The sequence below is a fragment of the Macadamia integrifolia genome, chromosome 10, assembly GCF_013358625.1.
Source record: "Macadamia integrifolia cultivar HAES 741 chromosome 10, SCU_Mint_v3, whole genome shotgun sequence".
NCBI classification, from domain to species: Eukaryota; Viridiplantae; Streptophyta; class Magnoliopsida; order Proteales; family Proteaceae; genus Macadamia; species Macadamia integrifolia.
This window is the reverse complement of record NC_056566.1, coordinates 31354227-31367320: the sequence shown is the minus strand read 5'-3', so window position 1 is coordinate 31367320 and position 13094 is coordinate 31354227. Positions and strand designations below refer to the sequence as shown.

Below are 13094 nucleotides of genomic sequence, written 5' to 3'. Positions count from 1 at the left end.
AAGGTGGGGAACTTGTTGAGAGCGGGAATGCTTGTCGTTTATCATTTTTTTTTCCCCCCTTTTTTCTATAGAATGTAAGAAAAAAACGTATTTTAAATGGTAAAATCAGAAAGCGCATTTAAACTCCTTTTTGAACATGCTTTTGCTAACATTATATGAGAGGGAGAGGCTAGAGATACGAGGGGGGTAATGTAGGTCTCTTTAATTAATTGAATTTTGCGTACGCAATGCTGTGTCAAAATGATTACAGGATCAAAAGCCAGGCCCATTAAAAGCCCAATATATTGAAGGGGCCCAAGAAAAACGTGCCAAAGGTATAGATAAGAAGTTTTAAACGTGAGAGGGAAGTAGAGTCCTGCGCTGTGTAGCCCACAAATTCTAGATTACGAAGAAATCGAAAGACGATAATGGCGGTCTCTACTCTGACTGTTGCAACAGTTCAGACTCCTCACCTCCTCCACACCTTCAAACCCAACATGTCTCCATCCACCTTCAGAAGCAACTCTTCTTCTTCTTCTTCTTCTTATTATTATATAAGGTCGGAGCTCTCACAGGACCTCAAAGGTTCAAGTAAAAGGCGGTTTTCTGATCTGGGTCTTGGTCTTCTAGCGGCTTCACTGGTGATTTCATCCCCATTAGATGCCAATGCAACCAGGATTGAGTATTTTGCCACCGTTAGCGAGCCCTCCTGTGATCTCAACTTCGTTCAATCAGGGCTTGGTTTCTGCGACGTTGCAGTTGGGACTGGAAATGAAGCCCCTTATGGAGAACTCATTAATGTGAGTTAGGAACCAAACTCATAAACTCAATTATTGTTATGCAGACAAATTAATTTAACAAAATTTCCTGATCATTTGAGATGCCCTTTCTGTCATGTCTTCCAGTTTGTATTTGGAAGCTTTAGTTGGTTCAGATGTGAATGGATTTCCAATCTTAAGGTTTCTATTATATTTTCCTAGTTTGATAATGATTGATGTTTCTCTGTTATTTTTGGTGGAGATGGCTACTGAATGGAAACTTTAGAAATGGAACTTTAAGATAACTGTTTGGATTTTGGCGGTGTTTGGAAATTTTCATGCAATTGGGTCTTTTGAGAGATATTCGATGATTGGGCTCTCGATTTCTACTGCATTAGTTTTTTCAGAGTATTCTTTGTTTATCTTACGTTTCAATTGTGATTTTGTTCAAGAACATTTTCCTTAAATTGTGGTAGCATGGTAATCTAATTTTCTACTTGGACTTACAACTGGGCTGAAGTAGTATAGCTCTCCAAAAGAGTGTGCAGCTCCAATTTTCCTGCATCTGAGATCTTGTTCTTGTTGAAACATTTCAAGAAGGCCATACTAACGGGTGTTGGCTTAGATGGAATTTCTGAGAATTATGGAATCATAAATGATTTAAGTAAGGAACTGTATCTACTAGGTTGTTTTAAGTAATTCTTGTAATAGACGAAGTGGTAAAATTAGATAGTCAGTGGAAACTTTTTCATATCTGTTATGCTTTTTTATGTTTTACAGATACATTACACTGCAAGGTTTGCAGATGGGATAGTCTTCGATAGCAGCTACAAACGTGCAAGACCGCTCACTATGCGAATTGGTGTTGGCAAGGTAATATGAATCCACATCTGGTAGTTGAATTGGTGCTTTGGTCTTTCATCTTTCTTTTGTTGATGACCAAATTATGGGGGAAATGATATCACAACACTGTATCATTCAACAATCCCTTGGTTGATGGATTTTGACCCATGAAATCATGCCTCAATGTTGTGGCATCTAATACCTTGGCATGTCCAGTTAGGCAGGTATACTTATAAGTGTCTTGTATCTCTGATTAATTGTATTAGGAATCCATGAACAACCTTGGGGAAGAGTATTTTTAAGAGACTGGAGTTAAGTCTCAAAGAAAGGTTGATGCAGGGAGATTACAAACCCTTTGGGTAAGTAGATTTTTGAAGACGAAAGAGAACAGATGAGAGACCATGAAGCATGAACAAAGCTAGGGTTTGTCCATCAAATCACTTGGAAGAGAACCATAACCAATTACAAAATTAGTACATTAGTCCACTGAAATTCATATGCTCATATAAAACCCTATGTAAAAATTATTAATTTGATTCACCTTAGGCGTCCTAAACCAACTACACAAGTTCCCCTTTTGAGTTACAAAAACAGAGTCTCATAGAAAATGGAATAAGTAAACTTCCTGTCAAACACCTAAACTGACTAGTCATAACCCAAGTTACCCTAATCTAATTAAGTTACCAGCTAGGCCCCAGCAAAAGATTCCAACAGAATAAAATAAAATTCTTAACTCATATAAGCTTAAAATCAACATCTTTATGGATTTGGCCTACATAAAAGGTCCTATCATATTTCTGTATCATTAGTCTCATTACCATCATGCTGCTGGAGGACAAAAGTAAAAAAAGCAAACCCGAGGGTCCTTGAAATCTAAAACACAATCATGTTGGGTTTGAACCTTTTCCTTGTATACCCTTCTCCAGCCAAATAAAAAACAAGAAAAAATGGCATATATCATCAGACTATGTCATATCATTGCCAACTGATACTAAATGTAAATATATCTTGTACAGGTCCTTAGGGGTTTGGATCAAGGTATAGGAGGAGGTGAAGGTGTCCCTCCAATGCTAGTTGGTATGTTTTCAATAGATAAAAGTCATTGAAGTTTAAAACCTCATGTAGTTGCCTTTCTTTTTTTATCCTTTCATTTCTCTCGGGGTTTCTCTGGGAATGTGTATATGTTATTTTTCCCATCTTACAGGCGGAAAACGCAAGCTTCAGATTCCTCCAGAATTAGCATATGGACCTGAACCTGCAGGATGCTTTTCAGGTGAAGCTTCAATTTACTAGAAGTCACTGATTTAAAGCTTTCAGTAACACTAAAATTACACCAGTTTGGGTACACCCAAAATAAGGCCAAAATGTAGAAACTATCAAGTTCGTGAATGATGCATTTGGATTGAGCACCGACCAAATATTGTACTCAGTGACGCTTTGTTATGTTAGGTGTGGTTCACTTCTGAATTAATTTGAACAGAAAAATCAATTGGAAGTCTGTTTAGGTTAGTTTTGGTGAGGGTAAGCATGGACCTAGGCATGATGTTTATACTGATATTCATAATTCTTTTCTATTTAGGTGATTGCAACATACCTGGCAATGCAACTCTTGTCTATGATATTAATTTTGTGGGAATCTACAAGTGAAAAACCAGTTCGAGGAACCAGATCTATGATTTCAGATACATGGGAAAGCAACTGCAATTTTCTATCGGTGAGGTTCTTTCCTCTGTCTCTCTTCCACTTGTTGACCCAAGGTAAACCTGAAAGACTAGTATCGTGCATCAATGCAAATGAAAGCAGGAAAGGCTCTCCATACGAATGGGTCCTGTCTAACAGATCTGTGGGGCCACTTATTTGATTGATCCTAACCTTTACATCTATTGAAGCTGGACTATTACCTATAGCTCTTGCCAACTTCACAATTGATTTTTAGCTCTGCTTGGCCAGAGTCTGGATGGTAGTCAGCATTACTAAACCCATTCAAATAAATTCTTGAGAATGTTGTTTTGACTTCATGCCAAGGCATCTAGGTAGAGAGGGGATGTCTGAACAGGGTTCATTTTGCTTACTGGAAGTAGTCAAGTAATCACCTCATATTTTGCACTTCAATTTCCCAAAAGAAATTTTAGTTAGCCTTCTGGTCTTGAAAATTTTCAAGGGAAAGTTCCACCGAGTGATTGTTCCAAATAATGATCAGCTTATGCACTCGTTTACTTGGCATACAACACAGCACAAAGGAGGTGCATACCTTAGGGTCAGTTCTTATAACGAATATCCAGTACCTTAGAGCTGACAGACACGGTTTTTATCCTGGATATACTTGATTGAAATGAAACATCATTGGATGTTTAAGCTTCGAAGATGGATGCAGGGTATGTGTTTGGAAAGGTTTGAACTCAAATGATGATTGGATTTGGTGCCAGGTATTGATCTCTTGGATCAAACACAGGAGGAAACATTTGTCTCTGGCTTGACTGAACCTTGATTGCTCTCATCCCTTGCTTTGATCATCAATTGTGTCATGCGTTCTTTTTGTTCATTTCTTTTCTGTGCTTTTTCATTCTTAAGATTTGCAATTACAAGTATAGTAAGAAGAAGAGATTCAGTATTGTACATATGATTTTCAATAGCTTCCTATGTAAGTTACAAGTTCTCATTTTTTTGTTTGGTTCATGCAATTTATCCAGAGAACCCTTTCCCAAAAATATTATAAATCAACAATGGATGATAAGAGAGGTTCTAAGAGGACCATAATTTCCCATTCGAAATTTAATTTCATCAGAAGTGTCAATGAATTAAGTTACTGGCGAATTGATTTAAAGGTTTGTGGATCAAAGTAACATTCTAAGGCACCGTTTGGTATTAGGAACAGAAATGCCGTTTCGTGTCAAAAACGAAAATTTCAGTTTCTGTGTCAAAATGCAGTTTTTAAACGAAAAAATGGTGTTTCAAAATTTCAGATTTTTATTCGGAACTTTTTTTTTTTTTTTTTTTTGTAAAATGGAACGAAACTAGGAAGACGGAACTCCAAAATGGAATTCCGTCCAATCTCGTTTTTCAGTTTTTTTTTTCACTTTTTGTTCCAAAAAAACAGAAACAGACTATGGACTATAAATGCACTAAACAAAAGATTCTATTTTTTTCGTTCCAATAGAACAAAAAAACTCTAGAAACGTTTTTTTAAAACGATACCAAACGGAGCCTAAGTTTCTGTTTCTTTTATGGTCAGAGGTCATCTACAATAAATGCCCAAAACCAGTAACTGATTTGGGGCATCCGGCAACTATGGCTGAACTGAACACGAACAGAATTATAGATTGCCATTTCAATGAAGGTTAGATCAGTCGAGTCACTCTAGTGGATAATTTCTCCTCGGGATTTATTATGTAGTAGAGAATCTAATATCAGGTTCCTTGTCTGAATGAGCTTTTGTTATCTTTCATAAATCTTAATCTCCTGCTGATTAAAGACAATTTTTCTTCTGATGAAACTGGACTGTACAAGTGACAACCCTTTAGCTGAAAATAGTAGCTTACCTCCACAGTCCCACAACCAGTACATATAATTCCAGCTTTCCCTTCTTTCTCATGGATCTTTCTTGTCAAGCACTGAGCTCATTATGTGCCGCAGGTGAACGATGCATTGCAGATCATGACAGGAAAAGCCATGCCCATTCCAGATATGAAGAGAGGAACTGCGATATCATAGTTTCATAGATGAAGACAATGTACCCAATTGCATTCCAGATTCCAGTCATAAAGGACTCATAACAATCCACACCATTTCTGATTTTCTGTATAATACAGATAATATTTCATCCATCTCAACAGTCAACCACCACTCAGTAGCAAAATTCCAATAAACCCAAAACCCCGATTTTATAGTGTTAATATCTTCACAAAAAAGGGAATAGAAATGAAGTAAATGGTATGTTTTTTACAGAGCTGGGTGATGTGAAGTGCAGGGGAAAAGAACTCTCCTGGGTCTACATGATGGAGCAAGCATTTGGATTTTCATCACTGAACATGGTTGTGTATTGCTCTTCCTGTCTGTTAAAGGAGCTGATGGTGCCTGTGGTCTCCACATTTCTGACATAGCCAGGAGGTGCCTTCTTGTCATAAACTTGTGCCGTGTAAGGATGAGCCACAAGACTGTAAGGAACATAAGGCCAAAACTCTGCCTTTTTCCCTGTTGACTGTGCTTTCTTCAAAACCTTGTTTGGCTCAACATACCCAGTTACAGTAACCTTATGTTGCTTCAAGTTTATATCCACAGACTTAACACCTGCACCAGGGAAGAACAGTACTTCAAACCCATCAGCCCTCATGAGCAGAAAAGATAAATAACCAAAGTAGGAGAAGTGGAGAACAGAAAGCAACAAAATTACCTTTCAAAGAGGAAAGGGCTTTCTTGACTTTAAGCTCACAGCCCTCACAATCCATTCTCACTTTGAGCTCCACAGTCTGCATCTGCTTCCTCTTCTTCTGTTTATGACCACTGCTCAATAAGCCGGAGAAATAATCCATAGTATCTCCAACTCCCATGTTGTATTTACTCCTGATCTCTTGGAGAAGATGGGTCTAAGATGAACTTTGCAAGGAGATGACAGAGACACAGAACTGATCACAGATTGAATACTCGGGGAAAAAGCTTCCAGAGGGGCCCCGATTTGATGGAGTTTGGTGGGAAAAAAACAATGCCAGGACAAATGGTCTCACAAAGACTGCAGAAAAGAAAGACAGCTACTGCTCCTGATCTTGGTGGGTTGGTCTGAGAGGTAGACTCTCACTAGTCACAGGAAATCAATAATGTGAAGAGGAGAAGAGAATAGATGACAGAACAAAGAAACAAAGGCTGAATTTATACAAAAACAGAAGTGGTTAGTGACCCAAGAAATTGCAGGAAGCTTCCTTCCCACAGCTGTAAATTCCTTCCTTGCCTGGAAACAGAAAGGCTTCTTTCTTCTAAGGCTGTACCCTCCCTCCACCTTATTACTTGCTCTAGGGTGCTTTCCACCGACCCCTTTGCTATGCCCTTCTTATGTTGTAAAGCTAAGGAAAGAAAGACGAGGCAACCCTTCCAAAGGCAATAAAGATTAAAGAGGAGAGCTAAGCAAAGTGGTAAATCCTAATTTCCAATGAGAGTATGAGTTTATGAGACACAATTAATTGAAAAAATGGGTTTTAATAAGAAGGGAATTAAAAACTTTCGGTGGAAGAAAGCTGTCTCTAAACAATAATTCTCACTTTCTTTGAGCATGCCTAATGCCTATGAAAGAGACTTTGTAGAGGGTGCAATAAACAAGGAAATATAGCGGGTGAAACTTCAAAATAAAGAACAAAAGAAGTGAAGAAAAATTAGATATCATGTCATCAGCAGATGCAGCTTTTCTTGTAAAGAAGGAGACAAGTGTCAAGTGAGGTGTCAATAGGCCAAAACAAGTAATGCCACGTGGTTTTAAAAATTGCCAAATGAGTTGTGTTGAGTTGAGTTGGATGGGTTTTGACACCTTTTTTAGATCTGATTGGACGGTGCAACTGTAGAAAAAGCAGGCCAAAGGGAAAAAAAATTAAAGCCAAAGTCGCGTTTGGCTTGGCTGGGACAGGTTGCTGAAAGCTGTTATATTTAGGTTTTTTTTTTTCCCGCTTTTCTAGAGGAACGTTTCCCCCTCTCATCACACTTTCCTTCATTCAAATTTCAAATTTCAAATTCCACAGTTGGCTTATTTTATATTTTTATTGGAGTTTCTAAGCTACTTCCAATATTTAGGGACAGATTAGTCAAGGTCTTAAGCTGCTGGGGTTTGGCAAGGATAAAGAAAGTAGACCTTAAAAGGTGACATGGACCGACACAAGTGGCCCCGAACCAGTGTTCTTAGCGGCCCAACCCAACCTTAGTCTATCAGGCTGCCACCTAATCCAAAGCTGTATGTGTTAAAGCATTATTGCATGGTGGGACAAGGAGATGGCCTGTGCCAAAGCTCTCTCATTGTCTCATTAGTCATTAGAAAATATCTACATATCTACTTTTTTTTTTTTGGTAAATGAAAATATCTTCTAGTAAACAAGACCAAAGTTGGCATGGTATTTTTTTGACTCTTCTACAAAGTCACCAATTGCCCATGTAGGTGATAGTGCATGAAAATATATTATAGGTCCTGTCACTCTCTCTCTCTCTCTCTCTCTCTCTCTCTCTCTCTCTCTCCTTAATAACCTTTCCTTCTAGACATGTGGGCCCTTCTTTATACAACTATGTTGTGTTGAGAGTTATAGTCTTATAGAGTTGTAGTCACCCATTGATTTCCTGTGTGAAAATCATAGGCAATTATTGCATTAGTACAGTGAGAATTGGGTGATTGGGAGTCCTCTGGAGCGTGTGCCTAGATGCTCTTAGTCATCCGATATTGACCGCACCTCACTGTTCACCACATTGGATGTGGACTTTGATTTGCTTAGATCCTTAGTGCCTTCATATACTTGAGGAGCTTTCTAAACTTCAATTGTATGATTTTGGATTGGACATTTTAATATAGTCTACATCCCTATGTTATCCTCCATAAATTGTATGTTCATGTGTAGAGTCAAGTATGTCAAAACTAAATGTGAAGGAAAGTTTAGATGTTACAAGTTGTGGTGCTATAGTCCCCCTTGGTCTTCATCTACTTGAAGTGTTCCCCCACATAATGCCTTTAAGGTTTTGGTTGGATAGTCTGACATGTTACACTTCTTTATTGGTTGAATCTTCTAACAAATTACACCTCTTTTTCTACTCTCATTGGCTTGGCATGAAATAACATTTAACCATGTTTTAGTTGGTTAATATATAATAATATTCTTTTTTAAAGGATGGTAAAATCCTGTTATTTCACATGTATATTCAAAAACACATACACAAAAAACTTATCTCTATTATTAATTTTTAAAATGAGATGGTTCTATTCCATGTGGCTTGTGTCAGATTGAGGCCAATCACAACACGAGTAAGCATCAATAATCATGAGATTTTTGTATTAATAAAGGTGAAAGTGGTCATTTGACCCCACTTTTTTTTTTTTGGTAAGAAAAAAGGGTGCTCCATGGTATTGATCATAGCCCCCAAGACAAGCTCCCATACAGCAAGTAGTGCAATGGGCAACTTGAGCAGTGATGGATTGAGGACATTTTCATGCTACCAAACCCCATTGGTCATTTCACCCCACTTTGTGCTTAGGTTCACAATCAAAGCAAAACGAAAATGTAAATCGTGTGGAATGGGCGATGATCCTCTGCCGTGGATGTGACCGTGCGATGAACATCGAACAACCAAGATGACATCAACACACTCCCTGATGCCATGCCAACCATCGGATTCTCGCCGCTCCGTGGCAGAGGATTTTTTTCATTGTGGAATGGTTGGAAGAAGGCGTGGCCCATAGAGGCCAAACAAGGAAAAAACTGAAATATTATTATTAAAAAAATAAAAATAAAAATAAAAATAAAAAATTTCTATATTCAGCTCCAATGAACCCTACCTTAATCCACTGTGTTTTCGTCACAAACTTCATTAAATTTCAATACGAGTCATAGTCCAGAAATGGATATCTATAATTTATATGTCAGAATGCACTACTAATACCAATGCCCATCCCATTCATGCACTAAAACCAGAGAGAGAAGGCCTACAATAATACAATTAAGTGAAAGGAATAACAACTGGGAAAGAATGAGTGGGACAATGAGAGAATAGACCAGTGTCCACCACTACATGATAATTGTATTTCCTGATTAGTTACACGGGTTTATATTGATCGCACAATCACGTAAATTGGATCATATCAAAATTGAATGAAAATTATTTCATTTTCACCAACGATAATGAAAAGCACTAAATTCCTTGTATGAGTGGCCCGAGAAAATAAGAGTTCAACTCAAAACTACACATTTCTTGAGGTGAAAGACATTTGTCAACTTGGTTACTCTTTTAAGGCTACAGTCCCACATATGAAAAGAAAAAAACTCATCATGTTGATGTTTCTATTAATGCTTTTATTTGCATATGCATAGTTATAGGGTTACGCTGCCTTTCATGGAACCTTCTCTTATATTTATTTTCTATTTATATTTTTTTTAAACGAAGGATCTATCGTGATACCAGAAAGGACCTATTAGATTAAGAGAGTAGATAAATAAATTCCACACCTACTTAGATTGTTTATACAAAGCCCTGAGGGGTATGGCTGTCAAAACGCATAAACCAATTACAATTCCGACCAGGTGTCTCTACTGTTCTACGTTTCTTGGGTGGGCCAGGGCCAGCGTCCATGTGGGCCATGACAACTAATTATTGGGGTTTTTCTAGAAGTTTGGAAGGGAACAGAACCGGTAGAAAGACCATCCTTTGCTAGGCGTCGGTGGCAGATGTGACAGGTGTCTCTAATGATTTTGAATTGTGGACCCCACCTACTGATGTGACAAGTTCTAAGGTTGAATACGTCAAGATTATCGGATCTTTTGATACGTTCTATGCACGTGACTGCCAATTTGGGAGCCCAAAGATAATGAATGAACGACGTGGGCACGTTTTATTGGTATTGTTGGGGTCCATGGTGTTTCAAATCGGATTCACTTCGTGGCTCTTGTGGTGCTGCCAACTCATTACTAGGATTTGTCAAAGATTCTCTAAAACGCAGTATGGCCCGATACTAATATGTAGGTTATGGGCTAATGAAAACAGTAGTAGACTTATCAATGAGAGTGGGATTTTCGTATCTCATGAAAAGTGAGGCTGATCATTTTATCCTCCAGTATTATGTAGGATGTAAAAAGACATGATTAGATCTAGACATTTTTTTACTGAATACGAATACCCTTAAATGGATACAAATGCGAATCGAATTCCAATTTTCAACAATTAATTGACTTTCTAACATGTGTAATCTGTACCTTCTTCCCCAATGAATACAATTTTCTCTTTATCAATTTTTCTAAGTTGTCTTAGCACTTTTTCTTATTTTCTAGAACTTGTTTAAACTTCAATAATCTTCAAAATCTTGATTATTTAATCAGATTGGATAACTATTTTCGGATGATTCAAATATGAATCTGAGTACCATTTGGTTGAATACAGATATCTCTAAACAGATACGGATGCGAATATGGATTTCGACTACCCGTTTACATTCCTAGTACTATGTCTGGACATAAAGACCATGTTGCCTTTTAGAATTTTTATTTTTTTTTAGGACAAACCCATGATTTTTAGGTATAACAATCATATCCATCATGGTCGATGCTGATACTTGATCAATGCCATATTTATCGTATCGGAATAAGAGAGGGGAAAATGATCTAAAAAATCTCGTTGATATTTTGAGGGCAAAACAGTCTGATCAAAGCCAATATAGCTCATTTGTATCAGTATTGATATTGGTATCCACCATGACTAGTAGCAATGGCAATACCATGGACTAAGACCGTGGGGAGAAAAAAATTTGTTAAACCTTACTGAATAAAAAAGGAGATAAAAAAAGAATGAGATCCTTTGAAAGTAGGAATCCTATAGCTCTTGTCGAGAGTTCTTTGGTTATTCTGATTTGTTTCTTTGTTCAACGAAGACTTATTCTACCTTTCCTTTGCTTCAAAGTAATAGTTGATGAATGATAGGATCTGACTTTATACCTGCCTTCCCTCTAATGAAACTTAAGAATGGATTCCATGAGGAAGCCCTTGACATATAGATTGCGTTTGTTCTCTTTGGTCTTGAATGCAAAGACTGATGGTTACCTACATTTCTCAATTCCCTTCTCATGAGCATTACAGAAGGAGAAAATCTTTTGTGGCCAGCCAAAGGAAGAATCTCTTCAACTAATATGGTTTTGATGTTATGATTAGACCATTGGCTTAGTGAGTGTCATCATTTAACTTCCACCCCCTATCTACAAATGTTGATATATTTCGTTTTAGTTCACTCGAATGATCATGTCTTATGGATTAAGAGATTTTCTATGCACCTTGGGTGAAAGAAAAATAAGTGCATCCTATAAAATAATCGTAAGTAATTATATATACAATTATCCTACCAATGAACTTCCTAACTTGCATAAATAGTGGGTGGAGCCTAATTTAAGCTAATGAATGATACTAAACTTGTATGCATAGACCAGCACCTTGGTAACATTGAAATAATTCTACATTTTAAAAATTGGAATTAGATTGATGAATTGGCTGATATGGTTTCAGAGTGATCAATTCAGCCAATTCATCGAATCACTGAGTTTCAAATCTAAGGAGCTGATTCTAGGATTTTTGAGACCGATTTCAATCTGATCCAAATAACAAATTGCTTTAATCCTCGATTCCGAGTTTAAAATTCCTCTCTTTAGATTTTCTTCTTCTTTTCTAAAGAGGATCTGCCTTCACGTTCAAATGGTTCAAAAGGTGATTCATGGAGATATACGGGGAGAACTTTCTTTGCCTAACTAAGGCTTCCTTGAAGGCAAAAGACCATTGAGAAAAGATGGGTGGGCTCAGCTAGCTGGAGTGTGTTAGGTCATTGGTGTGGGCCGTGGGGTGGTTGTGGGAAAGCATAAAGGAGCAAAGCACCTACGATTAAGCAAGCTAATATTGAAACATAAACTTGCTATGGTTTGGGGGAGGGTTTCCTACAAGGCAGTGTAAGAAGAATCTATACACTACACCAATAAGGGGTTAGAAAATCGTATCATCTAACGCTGTTATAGGGTTGAATTGGGCTGGGCTGGGCTGTTGAAAACTTAAGCCCGACCTTGAGTACCCTTATCTGGGCTAGGCCCGACCTGACCCTAAGTCAAGGCCTGAAAAATCCTACCATAACCGGCCTTTACGTTCATGCCAAGCTGACCCTGATTGGCCTTGCCCATGGGGAGGGGAAAGCAAGATGAAGGACTAGGCTGGAATGGGCCAGCCGGCTGGGGAGAAGAAGAAGATGTGAGTTCATGGAATCAGTGGGTAGAAAAACTGGTAAAAAAAAAAAGCTTATCTGAATTGATGCGAGTTTAGACACAGTGTGTCCGTTTTGTTTAGTGGATAAGAAAAATCTTGACAAAGCTATGGATTTATCAAAAAACAAATAAGATTACGAGGTTGTATGGCACCCATTTTTCCTTGGATGCTTCTCAAAGGTTAGGTTCATTGCTGATCAGGAAGGAATTTCTAGCAAAGGTTTCTGGAAAGGCTGGAGTAGAGGGAGAAGAAGAGTTCCATGAAAAGCTTAACAATGGATTCATGGAAGTTTATGAGGAATTGGAGAAATATTCATCACATTTCATGAGTCCCATATTTTGTGATTAATGACAAATTCAAGCTAAGTGGTGCCCAACCACTTGAGGTGTTCCTGAGATGTTTTCAATCTTCCTCAAATTTAATATCATAGTTTCAATTGATGGTTCTCTATGAGACATGTGACCCTTCTTGTGCACCCTCAAGAAAATAAAATGGTTTGACAAACCTTTTATTATGATGATTTTATTTAAATAAATAAATAAAAAAAAAAGGA

The 13094-nt window shown here is 37.7% G+C and overlaps 2 protein-coding genes across 6 annotated transcripts; one reads left to right on the top strand and one right to left on the bottom strand.

Moving 5' to 3' along the window:
• Nucleotides 1-348: 348 nt before the first annotated feature.
• On the top strand, nt 349-5473 carry LOC122091828 (photosynthetic NDH subunit of lumenal location 4, chloroplastic). 5 transcript variants are annotated; one of them, XM_042661998.1, is made up of 7 exons: nt 349-779; nt 1518-1610; nt 2597-2657; nt 2785-2853; nt 3160-3294; nt 4813-4917; nt 5214-5473. In XM_042661998.1, the coding sequence occupies exons 1-5, from the start codon at nt 408-410 to the stop codon at nt 3225-3227; spliced, it is 663 nt and encodes a 220-aa protein (XP_042517932.1). In that variant the 5' UTR covers nt 349-407; the 3' UTR covers nt 3228-3294; nt 4813-4917; nt 5214-5473. The 5 variants fall into 5 exon arrangements, with proteins under 5 accessions (XP_042517932.1, XP_042517930.1, XP_042517931.1 ...); XM_042661996.1 differs by lacking the exon at nt 4813-4917; XM_042661997.1 differs by lacking the exons at nt 4813-4917; nt 5214-5473 and adding an exon at nt 4007-4241.
• Nucleotides 5301-6595, bottom strand: LOC122091829 (heavy metal-associated isoprenylated plant protein 23-like). Its single transcript, XM_042662000.1, has 2 exons — nt 5971-6595; nt 5301-5867 (listed from the first exon to the last, which is right to left on the bottom strand). Exons 1-2 carry the CDS (start codon nt 6125-6127, stop codon nt 5569-5571), a joined length of 456 nt encoding a protein of 151 aa, XP_042517934.1. The 5' UTR covers nt 6128-6595; the 3' UTR covers nt 5301-5568.
• Between the last annotated feature and the right edge of the window lie 6499 nt (nt 6596-13094).

Bases quoted from the DNA above. Each gene is read 5' to 3' on its own strand.
- LOC122091828 (XM_042661995.1), top strand. From the start codon at position 408: ATGGCGGTCTCTACTCTGACTGTTGCAACAGTTCAGACTCCTCACCTC. The intron at 780-1,517 runs GTGAGTTAGGAA...TATGTTTTACAG, and splicing joins CTTATGGAGAACTCATTAAT to ATACATTACACTGCAAGGTT. The intron at 1,611-3,159 runs GTAATATGAATC...TTTTCTATTTAG, and splicing joins TGCGAATTGGTGTTGGCAAG to GTGATTGCAACATACCTGGC.
- LOC122091829 (XM_042662000.1), bottom strand. From the start codon at position 6,127: ATGGGAGTTGGAGATACTATGGATTATTTCTCCGGCTTATTGAGCAGT. The intron at 5,868-5,970 runs GTAATTTTGTTG...TCCCTGGTGCAG, and splicing joins AGCCCTTTCCTCTTTGAAAG to GTGTTAAGTCTGTGGATATA.